Source organism: Oryx dammah, unplaced genomic scaffold (genome assembly GCF_014754425.2).
Source record: "Oryx dammah isolate SB20612 unplaced genomic scaffold, SCBI_Odam_1.1 HiC_scaffold_13, whole genome shotgun sequence".
Taxonomy (NCBI): domain Eukaryota; kingdom Metazoa; phylum Chordata; class Mammalia; order Artiodactyla; family Bovidae; genus Oryx; species Oryx dammah.
In genome coordinates, this window is record NW_024070197.1 from 1124166 (window position 1) to 1147805 (window position 23640).

The 23640-nt window shown below is 43.7% G+C and overlaps 1 protein-coding gene across 7 annotated transcripts; it reads right to left on the minus strand.

Annotated features, from left to right (window-relative positions):
• Window positions 1–2351: 2351 nt before the first annotated feature.
• LOC120871812 (zinc finger protein OZF-like) lies at window positions 2352–12981 on the minus strand. Of its 7 annotated transcripts, XM_040251784.1 has the most exons (5): window positions 12766–12981; window positions 9871–9909; window positions 7959–8085; window positions 6827–7427; window positions 2352–6636 (listed from the first exon to the last, which is right to left on the minus strand). In XM_040251784.1, exon 5 carries the CDS (start codon window positions 6614–6616, stop codon window positions 5252–5254), a length of 1365 nt encoding a protein of 454 aa, XP_040107718.1. In that variant the 5' UTR covers window positions 6617–6636; window positions 6827–7427; window positions 7959–8085; window positions 9871–9909; window positions 12766–12981; the 3' UTR covers window positions 2352–5251. The 7 variants fall into 7 exon arrangements, with proteins under 7 accessions (XP_040107718.1, XP_040107716.1, XP_040107715.1 ...); XM_040251782.1 differs by having other exon boundaries at window positions 2352–7427; XM_040251781.1 differs by lacking the exon at window positions 6827–7427 and having other exon boundaries at window positions 12766–12962.
• Between the last annotated feature and the right edge of the window lie 10659 nt (window positions 12982–23640).

Here is a 23640-nt window from a genome sequence, read left to right on the forward strand (position 1 = left end):
CTGACACTGTTTCCACTGTTTCCCCATCTATTTCCCATGAAGTGATGAGACCAGATGCCATGATCGTTTTCTGAATGTTGAGTTTTAAGCCAACTTTTCGCTCTCCTCTTTCATTTTCATCAAGAGGCTTTTTAGTTCCTCTTCACTTTCTGCCATAAGGGTGGTGTCATCTGCATATCTGAGGTTATTGATATTTCTCCCGGCAATCTTGATTCCAGCTTGTGCTTCTTCTAGCCCAGCGTTTCTCATGATGTACTCTGCATAGAAATTAAATAAGCAGGGTGACAATATACAGCCTTGACATACTCCTTTTCCTATTTGGAACCAGTCTGTTGTTCCTTGGATTATAGTTATGTTTCAGGTAGACAGCAGAGTGATTTAGTTATACATATACATGTATGTATTCTTTTTCAAATTCTTTTTCCATGTAGGTTATTTCAGTGTTTTGAACAGAGTTCCCTGTGCTATATATAGTAGGTCCTTGTAGGTTGTCTATTTTAAATACAGCACTGTGTACATGTCAATCAACTCAATAATCTCTCGCACCCCCCCCCACCCCCCAAGTTTGTTCTCTTAAGTCTGTGCATCTGTTTCTATTTTGTAAATGTTTGTGTTTTTTTTTAATCATTCCCTTATGATACCTTCAATTTCTTTAGTCAGTAGTGTCTTCACTCTTGGTTTTGTTGTCTTTTCAGTCAACCTACAGTTTTGTCAATTTTGAAAGAACTAACCTTTTTCTTCATTGATTTTTTAAAAGTTTTGTTTCAATATTTTGTTCTAATTTTATCATTTCCTTCCTTTTCTTTGCTTTAGGGCTTGGTCTTATTTTCCAGGTTCCTCAACAAGGAAGGTTAGGTTATTGACATCATTCTTCTTCTGTAATCAACTGTAAATAATGCTATACATTTCCTTTAAATTTTTCCCTTATAATTAGGATATCGGGCAATGTATAGTTCAGTAAGTCTCTTCCTATTAAATTTGCAGGGATGGTACCAGAGTGGGAAGAATGCTTATGATTTTTCAGTGCAAGTATTTACAGCTGAAATGGGGGAAATCAGGGTTATCTGAAATACCTTCCACTGTTAGGAAGAGATTGAGCTAAGCTGTTGGTGATTAATGTACCATTAGCCTCCATGTCTACCAGAATTTGATGAGGATGACCATGTACAGTCAACTCATCTTGAGTACTAAAGGATATGGCAGGCTATTGGGCACTTTCCCTTCCTCAGGGCACCCTGTTTTGATTTGAGGCATATTCTTTGTGTCAGTTTTTCTTCATAAGATAGGAAAATCTTTTTCCAGTGTTCATTCTATTTATTTGCAAGTGTCCTTGTCAGTAGGCAGTTGGTTGGTATGTGGGCCCCTTAGCCTCAGCTCATCATCTGCAGGGACAGGTTTCTTTGGATCCTATCTTATAAATATGCTAGTCTGTCCTGAAAATCTACAGCTTAAACATATTTTTGTTTCACTGATTAAATTGCAATCAATTTTTCTTTTTAATACTTCAGGTCTGGATTTTCGTAGCCTTAGACTTCCTTTTCTGACCTTTCTATGATCCTCACGGTTTTTGTGGAAAGAGAACTCCCTGCTGATCCCTTCCTGATCAGTTTCCAATCAGCCTTTGTCACCTTATCACATAAGCTTAGCATCTTATGTTCCAACCAACATGTATACAAGTTGTGTAAGTTAGATGACCTTAGTTAGATGTACCCTAAAGAATTCTAAATTTTTAAATAACTACTTGCTGGTCTTACTTGGGTTGAAGAGAATCTTTAGTTAGATGTTTTAATTCAGCTCAGGTCCAAGGTTTAAATTCTACAATTTTCTGCATGTGACTCACAGCTGGGGTCGATCTTCAGAGGTAACTGGCATTTGGAGTTTTAAGAGAATTGTTAGGAAAAGGTAGTGAAACTGTGTGTGCATGCTAAGTTGCTTCAGTAGTGTCTGACCTTATGGGCTGTAGCCCACTAGGCTCCTCTGTCCATGGGAATTCCCCAGGGAAGAATACTGAAGCGGGTTGCCATGCCCTCCTCTAGGGGATCTTCCCGACCCAGGGATCAAACCCATGTCTCTTATATAAGTCTCCTGCATTGGCAGGCGGGTTCTTTACCACTAGCGCCACCTCAGAAACTTAGTTCCCCTGTTGAGTTTATGATTAACCTCCCTATCCAAAAATCTATTCCTTTTCTCCTCTTACCTAAATCCTGTGCTAAACTCAACATTAATAATACTTGAATATTACGAAAAGTCATTAACAGTGATTATGTAGTTACTCAATGAAATTGGGGAAAATATATAGTTCTAGAGAAACTTATTTGTTACAGGGGAAATAAAAAGTTAAAGTTAAGATTTCAGTGGCTACAGTTTATTACAGTGAAAAGGATACAGATGAAGAGTAGCAAAGAAAGATGGCATAATGTGACAGACTCCAGGAGGAACCATGTTGGCAGGTTCCAGCTACCCCCTCGCTTAAGTCTTAGTGTCTCAGTTTCTGGCTTGTGCACCTCTGGAAATGTTACATGGTTTGGTAACAACCTCATATTCACAGCTTGAAATTGCCACAGTTTGGAGTATTTGTACCAGGGAAATTGGCAAACACTACAATCAGGGGTCAATTTGCTGTTCTATAAATTTTTGAGACTTTAGAAAGTGGTGCAGAGTGAGTTAATAATGAGGACTATACATGGGGAATACCACAAACATTCATTCCACCCAGCCAAGTTGAACTGAAGAAAAGTCAAGTTCTAACACATTTCTTTTATTGTCTTCTTAGTTATTCATGAAAAAGGAAATATCAGCCAAAATTCACTGCTGCTAAGTTGCTTCAGTCGTGTCCAACTCTGTGCAACCCCATAGACGGCAGCCCACCAGGCTCCCCCGTCCCTGGAATTCTCCAGGCAAGAACACTGGAGTGGGTTGCCATTTCCTTCCCCAATGCATGAAAGTGGAAAGTGAAAGTGAAGTCGCTCAGTCATGTCCAGCTCTTCGAGACCCCATGGACTGCAGCCTGTAAGGTTCCTCCATCCATGGGATTTTCCAGGCAAGAGCACTGGAGTGGGGTGCCATCACCTTCTCCAAAATTCACTACCAGATGGTAAATAACTATTATAAATATTTTATCAAAGACATGCACTTGGCAAGTGAACACATTAAAAATGTTCAACCAGATAGACCATCAGGCAATAGTGAGGTAACTACACACTTTGAAAACAGGTAATATTTAATCTGCTGACCATACCAAACAAGTACAGGTGAGGAATATAGGGGAGTTGGAATGCTCCCAATACTGTTGATGGGAATCCAAAAGGGTAGTCATTCACTTTAGAATATGAAACCATATATTCATTTAAGAAAATTTATGTACATGTTCACAGTAAACTTTCTGTGATAGCCAAGCTGGAAACAAAATGCAAAATCCCATTCATCCATTAACAGATAAATGGATAAACAGTCAACAGGTTAATATATCCAAACAGTGTATTTTTCAGGAATTAAAAAAATTAACTATCAGGGAATTCCCCAGTGGTTTCTGTGCTTTCATCACTGAGGGCCTGGGTTCAATCCCTGCTTGGGGAACTAAGATCCCAAAACCTTGTGGCATGGCAAAAACAAACAAAAACACAACCATTCATATCGCAATATGGATAATTCTCAAGGTAATTATGTACCATGAAAGAAAAAGGCAAATACAAAAGTAAGCACATTAACATTCCAATGACATTAAAATTCTAGAAAACTAATAGAATGTGAAATAAAGTAAACTGAATTCCAGTTGCCTGGGAGCCCAGGGAGATTTCAGAAGGGAGACGTGGAATGACGGGTGTTTGTTATTATGGTGGTTCTGTGATTTTACACATAGTAAAAGTTACCAAGCTATACATTTTAAGTATATTCAGTCCACTGCATACCAACTATACAGCTCGATTAAGTTTAAATAAAAATTGGCTTTACATAAAAATCTGAATCTCCTTTTTAGAAAAGTAGAACTCTGGAAACCAACACAATAACTACATCACCTCTCCATGTCTCATGCAAGGGCTTGGGTCCCAGTAGCAATGAAGACAGAGGAGCAATGGAAGGTGTTTCCACTTGAGTTCTCCAGGAACTCTGCCTGGGTCCTAAAAAATCACATGCCTGGACTACAGCATTTCCACTCTCCCTCTTTTTTTCCTCCACAACTGTGCAGCAATGGCCTTGAGATAAACAACCTGCAGATACTATGAGGATCCTAAAACCTTTACATTATTCAGTCTGACTCTGACTGGAGGCTCAGGAGGAAGTAGCTCTGTAGATCTGGAGAATTTCTTTAAAAAACCTCCTAAACAACCAGTCACATTTGTGGATGAAACTTTAGACAAGGCCCGTTCCTTCTTCTTTGCTAGTCTCTCAGGACCTATTAATTCCCTGAGTGTCTTCTGTACCAAGTATGGTTCCTGCTCAATGTCTGTAATCTAACATTCACAAACATCAGCCTGCCATGTCGTGGACATTATGGTACATGGCTCTGTTCCAGCTGGACCTAGAGAACTTCTTCCCTTGAACAGCACTAGGGGGATGATGTGACATCCCATGTGAAAATAGAACATTCATGCTGTTCCAAAAATCACTGGTGGTTCTCATGGCTGCCCTCATCTCAGGGTGACCTCTGAAACCAAAAATTATGACATTCAGGTCACAACAAAGCCCTGCAGTCTACCCCAGGAGGCCTTGAAAAAACAAATTAGACCAAAACTGCAATGAAAACTACTCTCTCCCATGATACTATCCTCACTGAGGAATACAGTGTTCCCAAACAGGTGACATACAGCTGGAAAAACCCATTCTGAGCATGACATGCAATAATGCCACTGAAGAGAGTAAACAAGCCACCAGCAGAACACAGACTGGGTCACCTTGGTCAAAGCTGGTTAAGCCAATGTTCTAGTCAGTTAGACATAAGAGAATAACATCCAAGTGCTCAGGCTACTCAAGCTTTCCTCCATAGAATGCATGAGCACAAGTCTACCCAACCCTGTTCACGCTGAGATGACCACCAGTTGGCAGAAATAAGATGATTTTACCACAGAAACTCACAGTGACATGAAGTCTGGGAAGGGCCATGGGCAGATCAGAAAGTACAGCATAGCTCCTTAAAAGCTTCCAACAAATCGGGTACCCACAGGTAATCTCCACACTAGGACTGTGCAGATGGTTGGCATTCAACTTCCAGTTGATGAGTCCCTCGCAGAGCCTGTTCAGTAAGATGTATTAGCTAAGGAGACAGTTCATTATTTGCTTCTCTGCTCATCTCATTTGAAGGTCTTTGTCCAGTATGAACTTTCTGGTGACGAAGAAGGTTAGACCTTCGGCTGAAAGCTTTCTTACACTCACTGCACTCATAGGGTCTATCTGGACTGTGATGTTTCTGGTGCTCAATCAGAGTAGACCTTTGACTAAAGACTTTTCCACATTTGCTGCACTCGAGAGGCCCTGCTCTGGTGTGAATTTTTCGGTGTTGAGTAAGCTGGGTGCTTTGGCTAAAGAATTCTCCACATTGAGTGCACTCGTTTGGTCTTTCTCCAGTATGAGTTCTCTGGTGTTGAGTGAGGCCAAAGCTTTGGCTAAAAAGTTTTCCACATGCAGTGCATTTATAAGGCCTTGCTCCAGTGTGAACTCTCTGGTGCTTGATGAGAGTAGAGCTTTGGCTAAAAACTTTTCCACACTCACTACATTCATATGGCCTTTCCCCAGTGTGGATCCTCTGATGTTTAATGAGGCTGGGACTTTGGTTAAAAAACTTCCCACATTCCCTGCACTCATAAGGCCTTGTGCCCGTGTGAACCCGCCTGTGTTTAATTAGATTGGAGTTGGATGTAAAGAATTTTCCACATTCATTGCATTTATAAGGCCGTGATCCAGTGTGAATTCTCTGATGTTCACCAAGGCTGGAGCTTTGGCTAAACAATTTCCCACATTCACTACACTCATAAGGCTTTTCTCCAGTGTGAATTCGCTGGTGCCTAACAAGTGTGGGTTTGTTGCTAAAAGCTTTCCCACATTCCCTGCACTCATAAGGCCTTTCTCCAGTGTGGACTCTCCGGTGCTGAACAAGTATGTGTTTATAGCTGAAGGTTTTCCCACATTCCCTGCATTCATACGGCCTCTCTCCAGTGTGGACTCTCTGGTGCTGAGCAAGCCTGTACTTGCGGCAGAAGGTTTTCCCACACTCACTGCACTTATAGTGCCTCAGTCCACTGTGAGAGGCCTCCACACACTCGGTGTCCTCTTGTGGAGTGACCTGGTACTGGAGAAGGGCAAAGCTAACAGGGAAATCCTTCCCAGGCTCCTGGCATGGGAAAGACTTCTTGGTTGTATGAACGGTATGAGTCTTCATAAAGGCCTTACCCATGTCTCTTCTAAAGAGTTTCTCTCCACTGTGCTGCTGAAATTTCACACCTGCCCTACACAGTGTCTGAACAGGGTTTACCCCCAGGTCCTCAGCGAGATGCAGACCACCTTCTACATCCAGGTTACCCATCTCCCAGGGATAGGCCTTCTGGATGGACAGGTCTGTCTTTGAAGTAATTATCTGTGGCACTTCTACAGAAGCATTCTGCTCAGAAGTTTTCTCCTTCATCTCTGCTCTCTGCCAACAACCTAAAAGCAAAGAAATGGGGGTGAATTTCATGTAGATCTTGGTAGAAGTAGGGGGCCCCATCACAATACATGTCTGACATAGAAAGAATAAACCATGGGACTATTTTCAGGACAAGGGAGGTGGGAGCAGGTTAGGAAAGGCTGCTGTGTGGACAGGGCCTCTACACATCACAAAACAGGGACAACTCACCAGGCAAAAGACACAAGGATGGGGTGCAGAACACAGGGAACCAGGGGTCCACAACTCACTCCTCCAGGAACGGTTTTCACCAGGGCCTTGGCTGCTGGGGACACATGTGTGCTGTGTGCAAAGCTGTATTCAGACCCAGGAAAATCCAATTGTCACCGAGTAGCTGGTGTTCAAGGGCCGTTTTGAGGATAAGTGCAGGCCTCATGACGTGTTAGGTGTAGGCCAATATCGAAAAGCAGAGAAGTAAGGATGGAGAGGACCACCAAGGAGTGGAAGGCAGAGAGGTGAGGGACAATCCTGGGTGCAAAGTCAGAGTAGGTATGATGGAAAGAGCAAAGTGTCAGGAATGGGGAGGAGAGAGAGTAATGAGGTTCACAGTCACTGGCCTTGGCACCAAAATAGTGTTGGGCACAGGACACGTTCCTGATATGGTCTGAATCCAGCCATGACATCACTTCCTCCCCCTGATGCCAATCACCAAGGCCAGGCCCACTCCGAGCCCCTCTTGCTGTGCTTGGAGTCATGTCCACTCTGTCCTGTACCCAGGGTTCTCCTCCCAGCTCCAGCGGGACAACAACATGAGACCGAGAAGATGCAAGCCCTAAGGGAAAGACAGGACAGGTGAGCGGTCAGTACTGGCCCACGGGGGCGATCAATTCCAAAATGCTCCCAGGAAACAGACTCTATCACATGAAAGGTCTTTGAGGGGGGTATCACAGAAATAGCCAGGTGAACCCCAGAAATAGTGACTATGTTGGGTCCCAACAACTGCTGGTACAGTGAGGGCCAAGGAAATGTCAGCTGGAAGGGGGAAGAGCCTGGAGCACAAAGGTGCAGGGGTCTACAGAGTCATCTCAGCAGGGAGTGGCTGAGAACCCACAGAACTCATTCCAAGTCTTCTGGCTCAGAAAACCTTCACTAAGAAAACTTCAGAGCCGCTGGCACTGGGGCTACCTGTGAAAGGAGTTGGTCCACACACTCACTCAGCCTTGGCACCCACAGCACAGAGGACAGGGAAGCAGTGATTAGAGAGGTGCCTACTGTCCAGCTGTGAGACGAATCGACTTGCCCTGGAGAAAAGCAGAAAGTCAGAGACCTGCCCAGGATGCTGGGACAGGGATGAGGGCCTTACCCAAGGACGCAACCAGTGCAAAGGTCTCCAGCATGACATAGCAGTATAGGCGTCTCTGGGTCTCATCAAGGATCCTCCATTCCTCCTGGGAAAAGTACACAGCAACGTCCTCAAAGGTCACAGGCCCCTGTGATGATGGGAACAGAGTGTGCATAAGCAGCCCATCTCCCCAGGACCCCATAAGTACCCCCAATCTAGTCCAAGCTCACTCCGGGGTCATCATCCTCCCCAGCGACCCAACTCAAGAGGGCAGTGGTACCCAAAACTCTTCATGTTTTCTTGAGCACTAGCTCCAACCCCAGTAACAACACACACATCTGCAGACAGATGCCTTCTACGCTGTGGGCCTGGGATGTAGGGCCTACTCCCTCTCATGCAAGACAACAGCCTGACAGTTCCCAGGGTGATGCACCCCAGATGCCAGCAACTTGGGCTCATACTCCTCTCTTAACCTTCTGGAATGAGGGCACTGGGACTATTTGTTCACACACCTTCCCCACATCTGTGTCACCCACTGGACCACCTCATACATCTGACCCCCAACACCAGCACCTGGACCACAAAACTGTCATGTCTCCTATCTCCTCATATATCTTTCTGCACATCACACCTGAAAATCTGTTCAACGCCAACAGAATGCCACCAAACCCCAACTCTCCACTGGCAGCTCACCAGCCCTGTTCTGAAGGCTTCCCCACCAGGCCTTGGTCCTAGTTCAAACCTCAGTCAAAACATGCAGACCTAAAAACCCCTGGTCAGGGTCCACTTCTACACTGCATATTATGTCTCCTTACCAATTCCAATCTTTGTCCATATAACAGCCATTCAAAATCCACACCTACTTGACACAGCCTACAGAAATTCACATGACATTCTGTCACAAACTCCCCAAGTTCCACCACAAAAGCCTGGTAACTGCACAGAAAGAGAAGCAAACACCAGCCTGACTTTGCTATCACTTCATCTCCATTTCTGCTTTCCCTCTGCATCAATTTCATGGCCACTCTCCCATGAAAGCCTGGGCCTCCTGCTGACCCCCCCACATACACACCTTCCCGCTGATGACCTTTGTAACAGCTCCCCTGTTCCCTTGTCCCATAATTGCACCCTGAAGCCTCCCTGGCCCTCTAGAGCTGCATGTTCAGCCACTCATTTGTCTCTTATACTTGAGTCATTGGAACATAATCTGAGATTCATCAGGGCCAAAACCCCATTCCTAATATTCTCAGTGAAAACGACTGCTATCACTGACTTCCCTGAATCAGTTAATGCAACTTCCACCCTTCCAGATGCAAAGGGAATAAACTGTGGTGTTATGTATGACCCCTCCATTTTAGAAAATCTGGTCAGCCCTTCTTGTAAAAATCCTGAAGCCAGGTATTTCTCCTACCTCCATATCCACCCCTCTGTCTAGTCACAACCAATGCTCATCTGGATGACTGCAATAGCCTCCTTGATTATCTCCTCATCTTTCCTTCCCCCAGGCTGTTCTGCAATGTCCACTTAAGAGGGAGCCTCTTAAAGCCTAAGTCAGATCACTCTTCTCCTCTATTTCAAATACTCCATGGCTGCCGTCACTCTGAACTGACTTCTGAGAGCACAGCTTCTCAGCAGAGTATCATAGTCGGCCTGACTCTGGCCCTCTGGCTCTCTGTCCTCACCAGACATTAACAGAGACTTACAAGTCCTAAAACACACCCATCTCAGTTGCATCCTCAAGCATTTGTGTGGGTTTCCCCCAGTACCTGAGACAAGCTTTCACATTTAGGCCCCTGGCTGCCAAAAATGTGAATCTCCCCATGGAACCTCTGGCTTGGACTTGGAAACCTGGGTTGAGGGTTTCTCTAGGGTCTCCAGACATCAAGTCCAGGAAGAGTAGCAGCAAAAGACGTCCAGGACACCAGACACTCACCAGTGAAGGGTCCATACATGGTTCGTCTGAATGTGGAACCTGTGGGAAGAGAAGGGCCATGTAACTTTAATACCCATCAGCAGCAGACAAAAGATTAATGAGTGAACCATTTAATATTTCAGGCAGACACATAAGGGAAAACTAAACCCATGTAAAAGAGGACAGAAAATGTTATGCAGTTGTGCCATAAAGTCACGTGGATAACTTGAGAAAAGGTTTTTCAACAGTGGTATAAACAAGTGCAAAGCCTCCCTGTCAGAGTCACGTCTGGTGTGTCTGAGTAGCACCCTCGAGGCTAGTGTGATTGCAACCCAATGAGCCAGAAGAATACGGGATTGTATTGGTGACGAAATGCTTGTGGCAGGTCACATAGCACTATTATAACACTGAGCTACAAATATCAAAATTTACTCCATTTTATGTTAGGTCTGTTTCTGACACTCCCATTTGAGTCCCCTTTTCTGTTTTCCCCCTGCCAATAATACATTTTTCTCTTCCTATTGCTTATGTTTGGCTCTAACAGGTGACCAGGAGTTCTTATATGTCCTTTCCAAATTTTTCTCTGGTTATATTAAAAGTTACTGTTGTATATAAAATTCCAGTTTATATAATCCAGATTAAATTCTGGTTTGAAATTACTATAACATTATATAGTATAATTCAAGAACATGTACTTTTCCTATTTATCCATATTCTTTGATATTAAAACTTTTCCATAAATATTCAGACAGATTATCTGTAATTTCTTATATGCTCTTCTCTCCTGTAGTAGAGAATGGAATCACCATGTACTGACTGCATGCAAAATGAATCTCTGATAAAGGGGTTGTTCCTTGAATCAGAGTAAAAGTGCTTTGCCTCCAGCATCTGGGAATAACTGGACCTCATTTTGGACTCTTTAAACTTAAGAGAAAGGATATAACTGATAGGACCTGACCTCTTGTCATCCTCATTATAGAAACATGGAAATATCTTCTTGAGTTAGCATATTGTTATGGTTTTGAAGCATTATAACTTTTTATCCAGGATAATGATAATATAATATTATAATATATATTATATACATAATGATATATCCTTATAATGATAAGGCCAAAGCCCACTTAAGACAGGTATTTAATAAAATATCTCAATAATTTTTCCTTACAAGATCACCAGAAGAAAATTATTTAACAGTGAAATAAATATTACTGGAAAAGCACAATCTTTTAAAATACTAAAACAGTCTATGCGTGTGTGTAGACTGTAAAACAAAAGTTTATATAAGGCATAAGTGTGTATCAAAATATAACTGTGAAACAGTTTAATAATTTCATTCAAAGAACTAAGTTAAAATTAGTAGTATGGAGGAAAACAAATTCAGTAAGTGGAAATGTTAATTTAAGTACAATAAAAAGGTTAACATAGAAACTAAACAGACGTGTGCTTAATGTATCTTTCCAGAACACATGGCAAGTGTGGCTACAATACCACTGTTTATAGACACATCGGACTAAAACGAACACCACCACCATCAACAACAAAAAGAGAGAAAAGCCTTCAACAGAAGAATTTATAAAGACATTTACTCGTATATTCATATCTATAAAAAACGACACAAAAAGGAAAATGACTGGCTACTCTGTGTGAGGGAGGGTATCCAACTCAACGGACATGAATCTGGGCAAACTCCAGGAGCTCATGGACAGGGAAGCCTGGCATGCTGCAGTCCACAGGGTCACAAAGAGTCGGAAATGACTGAGCAACTGAACAGCGTAGCATGGGAAACATGGGTAAAGTCACATCCTATTGTGCAAACGAAGAAAAAGACATCGTAATACTTACAAGACTCCATTCACTAAGTTCTAAAACGAAGGAGCGAAACTAAACTACAGCCGTCGCATATTTCCCACACAGTTGGCAAAACTGTCGAGCAGCTATCAGTCGTGTCCGTCTCTTTGCGACCCCATGGACTGTAGCCTACCACATTCCTCCGTCCATGGGATTTTCCAGGCAAGGGTACTAGAGTGGGTTGCCACTTCCTTCTCCAGAGGATCTTCCCGATCCAGGGAATCGAACCTGGGTCTGCCTCATTGTAGGCAGACGCTTTACCAGGGAAGCCTTATATGATTCCATTCACTAAGTTTTAAAACGAAGGAGCGAAGCTAAAATACAGCCGTCGCATATTTCCCACACAGTTGGCAAAACTGTCGAGAAAAGCAAGAAAACCCTTACTTTAAACAACAGACAATACCTTAACTTTGGGGGGATGGGTATGTTTTGGGCTTCCTGGTGGCCAACGGCACCCCACTGCAGTACTCTTGCCTGGAAACTCCCATGGACGGAGGAGCCTGGTGGGCTGCAGTCCATGGGGTCACTAAGAGTCGACAGGACTGAGTGACTTTACTTTCACTTTTCACTTTCATGCCTTGGAGAAGGAAATGGCAACCCACTCCAGTGTTCCCACCTGGAGAATCCCAGGGACGGGGGAGCCTAGTGGGCTGCCGTCTATGGGGTCGCACAGAGTCGGACACGACTGAAGCGACTTAGCAGCAGCAAATGGTAAAGAATCCGCCTGCAATGTGGGAGACCCGGGTTTGATCCCTGGGTTGAGATCCCCTGCGGGAGGGCGGAGCAACCCACTCCGGTATTCTTGCCTGGAGAATCCCCATGGACAGAGGAGCCTGGCGGCCTACAGTCCATGGGGTCGCAAGGGCACGACTGAAGCGACTAAGCACATAGGCGGCTTCCTGGGGTCCTGTTGATAACGCATATTTTTTCTCTCAGGCGGTTAACGGATACTAATTATAGATCTGCTTAATATACATTAAGATGTTAGTCAGAATATACTAACAAGAACAAAGATAACGCAGGATAAAAAGAACCGGGCGAGGACCCGGAGGACGCAGGATTCACCTGAATCGGAACCATCAATGTGGCTGCAGCCAAAGAGCGGGGTGGGGCTCTGCAGACAGAGTCAGGTCGGACGGCGCCCACGCCGAGCCCGAGACTCGCCTCGGAACAGCAGGCCCAGCGGCCTTCCAGCTCCCAGGTCTCAGGCCTGCTCAGCGTTAGGACGCACCCCCACCGTGAACTGACCCGAGTTTACAACATGTCGCCGGGGACCCTCACAGGAAGGTCCACCCAGAGACCGTTCTCGAGAACGGAAGTGTCTCTGTCCTGAGCCTTCATTGGTCCATTGTCCCTGCCTCGCGCGGTGCCTTTTGGGTAATGTAGTTCATAGCGCTCCCGTCGCTGCCAAGAAGTAATGCTCCCCAGTTCGGGAGAATTGTCCCGCCTCACCCGTAGGGTTGCTGTGAAGTCCCCAGGCTGCGAAGACTGGGCCAGTTACACGCTTTTTAAAGGGGTTGCACCCAGATTTCCATGAAACATAGTCTGTGCTGATCACATAGAAGTATAGTGACAGTAATATTTCAAATGTTTGGCCTCTCTTGCCTTCTGAGATGGCCCACTCTGTCTATGGAGTGTGTCTCTCTCTGAATTAGCCTTCTTTTACTTAAAAAAAAGAAAAGAAACAAAGAAATTTTGAGATGGTCCCAAAAGCTTACCAGGTGGTGCTAGTGGTAAAAAAGAAAGAAAGAAAGAAAAGAAAGAAAGAAAGAAAAAGAAAAAAAATCCACCTGCCAATATGGGAACCCAGGGTTCTATCCCTGATCCCATCCAGGAGGGAAATGGCAACCCACTCCAGTATTCTTGCCTGGAAAAACCCCATGGACAGAGGAGCCTGCCGGGCTGCAGGCCATGGGGTTGCAAAGTCGGAGGTATCTTAGCGACTAAACTACAACAACAAAACTGGCCAAACTAAGTGGTCACATGATACCAGGTTGTCATTCAGACAGAGTAAATCGGAGTCCAATAAACATTGTCTTATTGCTTTTCATATAAACGTGGCCTAACTTGTTGGCTACAGTTTATGAGTGTCTCTGTGTTAGGTCATAGTCGAAAAACCTGACTCCAGACAGCCATGGCGAATAAGACAGAGGAGGGATGTGGGGCAAGTAGAAGCAGATGGACCATGTACCGTGTCTTTGGTTCCCTCAGAAAAAACGTACACTTAGTGATGTTGTGTCCTATTCAAGAACTGACACGTATTTCAGACTCCACATTTTAATACATATCCAGTTCTTGTCTCAGAGAAGGCAATGGCAACCCACTCCAGTACTCTTGCCTGGAAACTCCCATGGATGGAGGAGCCTGGTAGGCTGCAGTCCATGGGGTCGTGAAGAGTCAGACATGACTGAGCGACTTCCCTTTCACTTTTCACTTTCATGCATTGGAGAAGGAAATGGCAACCCACTCCAGCGTTCTTGCCTGGAGAATCCCAGGGACGGGGGAGCCTGGTAGGCTGCCGTCTATGGGGTCGCACAGAGTCGGACACGACTGAAATGACTTAGCAGCAGCAGCAGTTCTTGTCTAGAAGCTAAAATCTACCTATCTGAACAGAAGAGTGACTTATAACATGTCACTTCCTGCCTAGAGAGTGACTCCATGGTTATGGTCATAGCTTATTTGGGACAGGGGTAATTGAACCCTGAGATAAAGCCTTGCAATTTCATGATGTGCTGGGGTCCAGCCCCGGTGGATCCAGGGAATTCGAAGGTGGACGGAGTCGGCGAGGAAAGACTTACTAATTGATTGATATAAGATTAGATTAAGAAACAATAGTGTAGCAGGAAGATTAAGTGGAGAAAGAGGGCTGAATAGCTTGGATTACGCGGAAGACCAATAAATTCCAGACAAGGAATTTGCACCATCTACGTTGGGCCACCGGCGCTTGCTTGAATATCTAAGGGTGCCTCACCTTAGACTCCCTTTCACGCAGGTCTTAACAGCCAGGGCAAGTAAGTAGACTTGGCGAGCCTCCACTCCCCAGATGGAAATTCAGCCTGAAGTTAAAGAGACACGGGGGAAACCAGTCCAGCGACTGGCTCTCCTTCTATTGTCCTTCAAGGCCTTTTATACTTTTGATTATACATAGAGATCAATGGGTAATACAAAATGATGTAGTGTTAACATCCCAGACTCTTCCTGTATATCTTTTTGTATACAAAAGGTCTCAGGTGATTTACATTATCTTCTGGCCGAGAGGCTTGCTAACACTTTTTGGCTCTCTTTCTTAATGAATGTTAATCTCGTTTCCCCTAAGTGTTTTTCTTTAATCTGCATCTCCTTAAAGCATTAAGGTTACATCTCTATAGAACAAAGGCGCAGTGGGTTATAACAAAGAAGGTACTTATCTCAAAGATCTAATGTTGCTAATACCAGGTCTACTACTTGTTTTTCTATATACCAACTATATCTAAAAATAAAGGATATGAAAATTTGGCAGCAAGTATCGGCTCAACAAATGAAACTTTTAATCAGTCCTATTCTAATGACTTTGACTCCTCGGAAGCCCCTACATTCCTAGGATGTTTTAAGCTTCCTGTGCCTCCTGCGGTCAGGAGGCCTCAAACAATCACATGCGCAGCGGTACGAGTCCTGCAGGCAGGCTAGAAAGCCATCAGAGGGGTTTTTGGATTGAAACACTCTTTCAAATGCAGAAGACTAAAGCCCTGAATTGACTTTTTCCAGAGAATGTCAGAAGAGTGGAAAAGCAGGCAGATTCTTATTTTTTGGGGGGTGGATGCTCAGGAAATTCCAGGGGGAAAACCTGAGGTCTGATTAGCCTTGCCATCAGAGCTCTGCCGCATGACCTTGTCACGGGTGGAATTCCTCACCCTGGCTCCCGGCAATGATCCTCTTTCCTTTCTGGGGAGTCAATATAATTTCACCTGCAAGCGTAGAGACCATGCATAGAGTTGAGATTACCTCAGGAAAATATCTGAAATGTTGAAGTTGTTGAAACCAATCATCAGCCATTCAAAGTACTGGCCAAAATACCTCTTGGCCATGTCCACAAAGTTAAGATCTTAGTAAAGCTTAAAGGGACACTGAAGACTGAGAGTGAGGAAATGAAGCTGAGCCTGTGGTTACACAGGAACTTGGCTAATCTGTGAATCTGGCTCTCTAAATTGTGATTTATTGTTTATTTATTTAATAAACAATTAATAATCTTTTTTGTATACAAAACAATACCAGCTTGAAGGGAGATGTGGAGAGCAGACTGATTTGCCAGAATGCTGAAAGCAGACAGGGTATCCATAGCATCATCTTTGTACCCTCGTTGACAAACACTCATTAAACTGCATATTCCATTCCAAGCACTACTTTGGCTGTTTAGGCTCATCAAGATCCAAAGAGACCAAGAACCTCTTTCCTCTTGAGTCTGACCTTTTGGTCAAAGTGATAGACAGTACAAACTTAATGATAAGATATTCAATTACATAAGACTTACGTGTAATGAGTGCTGACCAAAATTTCAGAAAAAAAATACCTGATTGGTAGAAAGAGACATTTGCTGGGGGCTTGTTAGGACTGCAGCCTGAAAGACACAGTTTTGAGAAACAGATTTGTTTTTTGTGTCAGTCGCTCACTCGTGTCTGACTCTGTGACCCCATGGACTGTAGCCTGCCAGGCTCCTCTAGTCCATGGGATGCTTCAGGCAAGAATACTGGAGTGGGTAGCCATTTTCTTCTCCAGGGCATCTTCCTGACCCAGGGATCGAACCCAGGTCTCGACCAGGTGGTGAAAGTATTGGAGCTTCAGCGTTAGTCCTTCCAATGAATATTCAGGGTTGATTTCCTTTAGGATAGATTGGTTTGGTCTCCTTGCTGTCCAAGGGACTCTCAAGAGTCTTCTCCAGCACCACAATTGGAAAGTATTCTGGAGAAGGGAATGACAAACAACTTCAATATTCTTACCCCGAGAACCCCATGAACAGTAGCCTTTGCCATAAGTAAGTAAAAAATGTAGCATATACAAAACAGGAATACAGGACAATTTAACCACCATTGTAGACCAGTATAGGGCAAGGTACTCTCTTTTAGATATGGTTCTAAAGGAAAGGCAGTGATAAAGACTTTTAATTTTACCATTTATTCAGGAAGAGGGAGAAAAGAAAACTCTGTTTAAGATTTATCTTATTTATTTAAATTTTCGGCCATGGTATGTCGTCATTGCTACAGCCTGGCTTTCTCTAGCTGCGGTGCGCAGGGGCTGCTCTCTAGTTGCGGTGTACCAGCTCCTCACTGAGCTTACTGTAGGGGCTGCTCTCTCGCTTCACAGCATGGGCTCTAGAGTGCTCAGGCTTCAGCAGCTGTGGCTCAGGGGCTTAGTTGCTCCACGGCACACGGGATCTTCTGGGACTGGGAATCGAACTGGTATCCCTTTGGTTGCAAGGTGGATTCTTAACCTCTGGGCCACCAGGGAAGTCCCAAGAAAACATTTTTTTTTCTTTTAAAAATATCTAGGGAATTTCTTAGTGGAATTCTAGTGGTTAGGACTCCACACTAGCACTGCAGGGGCCACAGATTCGATCCCTAGTTGAGGATCTAAAATCCTGCAAGCTGTGCCAACAGGTCAGTAAATTAAATAAATAAAATAACTGTGATGGGAGAGTTCTGAACTCTACTGACTGAATGGTGCACATCAACTACCCTCAAGCCCCAGTCATGGAGAAAGTTCAAGTTCATGTGGGAGAGCCTCTAGCTATTTCTACTGCTCTGGTTGTCAGCACTGGGACTTGTCCCTATATTTGGTCCTCAAAATTATTGGCAGAGGCCCTTGCTGGCTTTTCTGGATTGGCCCCTGTGCCCTGTCTGCTTGATCCAGCAGCCCTGCTGTAGAGGGGCTGGGCTACTCTTGGCCAAGGATAGAAGGGGGTCAGCATTGCACTTAAAACACTTTAGAATCAAGAAGGCAACAGTGGAGCTGCATGCGGGATGGGAGAAAAGCCCCTCCCAACTCCATTTTATCTCAGGTTCCTGTTAGACTGGGTCCATTTTATATGTTCTTTTCCTAAGGAATTTATCTTATTTTTACTTTTTCTTCATGGAGATTGCTTCCCTGATGGCTCAGATGATAAAGAATCTGCCTGCATTGCAGGAGACCTGGGTTTGATTCCTGGGTGGGGAAGATCCCCTGGAGAAAGAAATGCCTACCCACTCCAGAATTCTTGCCTAGGAAATACCATGGACAGAGGAACCTGGCAGGCTGTGGCCCATGGGGTGGCAAAGAGCTGGACATGACTGAGCAACTAACACTTTCACTAACTGAGGTTACTTAATTTTTACAGTGCCTTTGAGACTGAAGAAGCATGGGTTACCTAAGTGAAAGTGAAAATGTTAGTCACTCAGTCATGTCTGACTCTTTGCGACACTATGGACTGTAGTTTGCCAGGCTCCTCTGTCCACGGAATTCTCCAGGCAACAATACTGGAGTAGGTTGCCATTTCCTTCTCAAGGTGATCTTCCCAACCTAAGGACCAAACCCGGGTCTCCTGCATTGCAGGTAGATTCTTTATCAGCTGACCCCTAGGTGGAGACATCCCTAATTCAGCAGGGATTAAAAAAAAAAAAAAAACCACGTCAGTGTTTGTATGAGAAGTGTTTAGAATATGTAATACTAATATTAAACATGTAAAAAAAAAATAAAATAAACATGTAATATGTTTGTGAGCCTATGTGCCGGGGTCCAGCCCCGGTGGATCCAGGGAATTTGAAGGTGGGGACGGCGTCGGCATCCTTGGAAAAATACATATTTAATTACAGATATAGAGAGAGGTTAGAAATGGATAGTGTAGTAGGAGAATTAGTGGAGAAAAGGAGGCTGAATCTAGACGGGAATTCAGCCAGAGAAATGGGAGCAAGAAAGAAGCGACATGGGGGAATCAGTCTTTCCGGAAACTGATCCGATTTCTATATTTTGGGGTTTGCTTATATACCTTTTGTTAGACAAGGGGATGAATACAGAGTCACGTGGGGGTCAGCAGTCCTGACCTTTATCAAAATCAGGTGCTTCACATAAATGTAAAAAAAAGGTCTTAGGAATATTACATCATCTTCTGGCCATGAGACCCGCTGACATTTTATGATCCTTTCTTTCTGATAACCAAAAAGCTTATTTTTTCCAAGGGTGTTTTTTCTTAAACCAGGCACCACCCTCCAAATAAAGTTACATTCCTATAGGGTGAGGGTGTAGTGAGTTACAATCAAGAAAGGAATTTTTTTAACCCAAGGTTAACATGATTAATCTTAAAGGTTAATACTTATTTCTCCTATATGCTTAAAGGTTAATGCTTATTTCTCCTATATGCTAGTGATATTCATTATAAGGGCAGGGAACATGGAGATTTAGCAGCAAACATCAGCCCAACAAGTGAAAATCCTTTCACCAATGCTCCCCTTAAGATCTATTTAGTCTTAAGATAGTGATAAAGTTACATTTTTACATAGCAAGGACACAGTGATTTATAACAAAGCACAGTGATCTATTACAAAAGAGAAAATCCATTAACTCAAAAAGTCTAGTATTGCTAACATCAAAAACTACTATATTTCCTTTTCTATATTCCAAATACATTGATTAATATATTCCCAGGTGCCTAAGGATATGGAGGCCTGGCAGCAATCACTGACTCAACAAGAAGAAAAAGCCCTATGCTAATTAAGACTCTCAAAATACTCCAAAACTCTCTGTGCTGTTTATGGTTGAGAGGTAGTAAACAATCATGTGGTAGTGGCAGGAGTATGGATAATCCTGTCACACAAGCTAGTCTGTCAGCAGAGAGGTTTGACCTGAGACATCCTTGTCCCACCCAGGGGAGGGAATTAGCAGCAATTATTGACAAATGAAACAACAAATGAAAAACCCTTCACCAATATAATTCCTAACCAACCCACTATACTAATTTCCAGCTCCCCAAAAGAATTTGCCTTTAGTAAGTCTAAAACATCTCGTGCCTCTCAGATTGGGAGGCTGTAAACAATCACGTGGCTGGACGAACCTATACAGGTGGGCTAGATAACCTTCAGAGGAGTCCGTAAGCTGAAACACTCTTGTCACGCCCAGGAATTGTTATTGCCTTGGAGCTGCACATTTACTCCTTCTCCGAGAGAAACGGTTATGAGGGAGAGCCCCCCGTAAAGTCAGAGGCGTAGGTGAGAGCATAAAACAGACTCTGGTTTTGGGGTAGATGCTCGGGAACAGGGGGTTTCCTAAGGCTTGATCACGCCTTTGCGTATGCCAAGCCTCCGTCCTCATGACCTTTGCCATGGGCGGAGTTCCTCACGCTGGCCCTGGGCACCTATGAAAGCTGACTTGCAAGAGAGAGAAATTATTCGTTTGGCTTTGCTGTAAATGAATGCTAAACAGACATATACAGAATCTTAGGAAACAGGAACATTCCTGCATACACAGAGAAGGTGGCAAAGTATGAAATAGAAGCACATTTTGGAGATAAGCCACAGCTTCAGGTTCATTTTCTGGCTTTTCAGACTTCACTACCTCTAGCTTAAACTTGGCTAAGATTTTACGTTTTTTTTTTTTTTTTTACATGTCACAGTTAAGCTCACCTAGAATTATTTCTGCTGCTCTCTCTCGCTCTCTCTCTCTCTCTCTATATATATATATATATATATATAATATATATATAATTTTATTTATCTGTTTATGGCTGTGCTGGGTCTTTGTTGCTGCACAGCCTTTTCTCTAGCTGCAGTGAGCCAGGACTACTCTTCAGTTGTGGTGCATGGCTTCTCACCACGGTGGAAATCAAGTAGGTGGCTTTCCCTTCTGCCTATTCTTGAGGAGACTCTCCTCGGGCCTGTCGCTGTCTTTCCTGACTCAGGGAGGCCTAGGGGGCTACAATTCTTTTTTTACAGACAAGGGGCAGGCAAAGGACATGGAGTTGGGCAGAGTCTGTTTCAGGAAAGACCCAGAGGGTCCAGTTCGATTTCAAGTCTACCGGTATCTGAAAAGCGACAAAAGAGCTGATTATAGAAGTGCACACAGAGTGTCATTATAATATGCGGCTGTCTCTTTGCATTTGTAGATTTGAGACCCTCCTTCTGTTTTTCAGGAGGGCCGAGAGGAGCTACTCCACGTTCAAGGTCAGGAGGGGCAGCGGTGAGGAGATGCCGCTCATCCAAGGTAAAGAGCAGCGGCTGTGCTTTGCTGGAGCAGCCGGGAAAAGATACCCCACCTCCAAGGTAAGAGAAACCCAAGTAAGATGGTAGGTGTTGTGAGAGAGCATCAGAGGGCAGACACACTGAAACCATAATCACAGAAAACTAGTCAATCTAATCATACGGACCATAGCCTGGTGTAACTCAATAAAATTAAGCCATGCCCTGTGGGGCCACCCAAGACAGGCGGGTCATGGTGGAGAAGTCTGACAGAATGTGGTCCACTGGAGAAGGAAATGGCAAACAATTTCATATTCTTGCCTTGAGAACCCCATGAACAGTATGAAAAGGCTAAATGATAGGATACTGAAAGAGGAACTCCCCAGGTCAGTAGGTGCCCAATATGCTACTGGAGATCGTTGGAGAAATAACTTCAGGAAGAATGGAGGGATGGAGCCAAAGCAAAAACAATACCCAGTTGTGGATGTGACTGGTGATAGAAGCAAGGTCTGATGCTGTAAACAGCAATATTGCATAGGAACCTGGAATGTCAGGTCCATGAATGAAGGCAAATTGGAAATGGTCAAACAAGAGATGGCAAGAGTGAACGTCAACATTCTAGGAATCAACGAACTAAAATGGACTGGAATGGGTGAATTTAACTCAGATGACCATTATATCTACTACTGCGGGCAGAAATCCCTCAGAAGAAATGGAGTAGCCATCATGGTCAACAAAAGAGTCCGAAATGCAGTACTTGGATGCAATCTCAAAAATGGCAGAATGATCTCTGTCTCCAAGGCAAACCATTCAATATCACAGTTATCCAAGTCTATGCCCCAACCAGTAACACTGAAGAAGCTGAAGTTGAACGGTTTTATGAAGACCTACAAGACCTTTTAGAACTAACACCCAAAAAATATGTCCTTTTCATTATAGGGGACTGGAATGCAAAAGTAGGAAGTCAAGAAACACCTGGAGTAACAGGCAAATTTGGCCTTGGAGTACAGAATGAAGCAGGGCAAAGACTAATAGAGTTTTGCCAAGAAAATGCATTGGTCATAGCAAACACCCTCTTCCAACAACACAAGAGAAGACTCTACACATGGACATCACCAGATGGTCAACACTGAAATCAGATTGATTATATTCTTTGCAGCCAAAGATGGAGAAGCTCTATACAGTCAACAAAAACAAGACCAGGAGCTGAATGTGGCTCAGATCATGAACTCCTTATTACCAAATTCAGACTCAAATTGAAGAAAGTAGGAAAAAATCACTAGACCATTCAGGTATGACCTAAATCAAATCCCTTATGATTATACAGTGGAAGTGAGAAATAGATTTAAAGGCCTAGATCTGATAGAGTGCCTGATGAACTATGGACAGAGGTTTGTGACATTGTACAGGAGACAGGGATCAAGACCATCCCCATGGAAAAGAAATGCAAAAAAGCAAAATGGCTGTCTGTGGAGGTCTTACAAATAGCGGTGAAAAGAAGAGAAGTGAAAAGCAAAAGAGAAAAGAAAAGATATAAGCATCTGAATGCAGAGTTCCAAAGAATAGCAAGAAGAGATAAGAAAGCCTTCTTTAGCGATCAATGCAAAGAAATAAAGGAAATCAACAGAATGGGAAAGGCTAGAGATCTCTTCAAGAAAATTAGAGATACCAAGGGAACATTTCATGCAAAGATGGGCTCGATAAAGGACAGAAATGATATGGACCTAACAGAAGCAGAAGATACTAGGAACAGGTGGCAAGAATACAGAGAAGAACTGTACAAAAAAAGATCTTCATGACCAAGATAATCACGATGGTGTGATCACTCATCTAGAGCCAGACATTCTGGAATGTGAAGTCAAGTGGGCCTTAGAAAGCATCACTATGAACAAAGCTAGTGGAGGTGATGGAATTCCAGTTGAGCTGTTTCAAATCCTGAAAGATGATGCTATGAAAGTGCTGCACTCAATATGCCAGCAAATTTGGAAAACTCAGCAGTGGCCACAGGACTGGGAAAGGTCAGTTTTCATTCCAATCCCAAAGAAAGGTAATGCCAAAGAATGCTCAAACTACCGCACAATTGCACTCATCTCACACGCTAGTAAAGTAATGCTCAAAATTCTCCAAGCCAGGCTTCAGCAATACGTGAACCGTCAACTTCCTGATGTTCAAGCTGGTTTAGAAAAGGTAGAGGAACCAGAGATCAAATTGCCAACTTCTGCTGGATCATGCAAAAATCAAAAGAGTTCCAGAAAAACATCTATTTCTGCTTTATTGACTATGCCAAAGCCTTTGACTCTGTGGATCACAATCAACTGTGGAAAATTCTGAAAGAGATGGGAATACCAGACCACCTAACCTGCCCCTTGAGAAATCTGTATGCAGGTCAGAAAGCAACAGTTAGAACTGGACATGGAACAACAGACTGGTTCCAAATAGGAAAAGGAGTACGTCAAGGCTGTATATTGTCACCCTGCTTATTTAACTTCTATGCAGAGTACATCATGAGAAACGCTGGGTTGGAAGAAACACAAGCTGGAATCGGGATTGCCGGGAGAAATATCAATAACCTCAGATATGCAGATGACACCAGTCTTATGGCAGAAAGTGAAGAGGAGCTAAAAAGCCTCTTGATGAAAGTGAAAGAGGAGAGTAAAAAAGTTGGCTTAAAGCTCAACATTCAGGAATGAAGATCACGGCGTCTGGTCTCATCACTTCATGGCAAATAGATGGGGAAACAGTGGAAACAGTGTTAGACTTTATT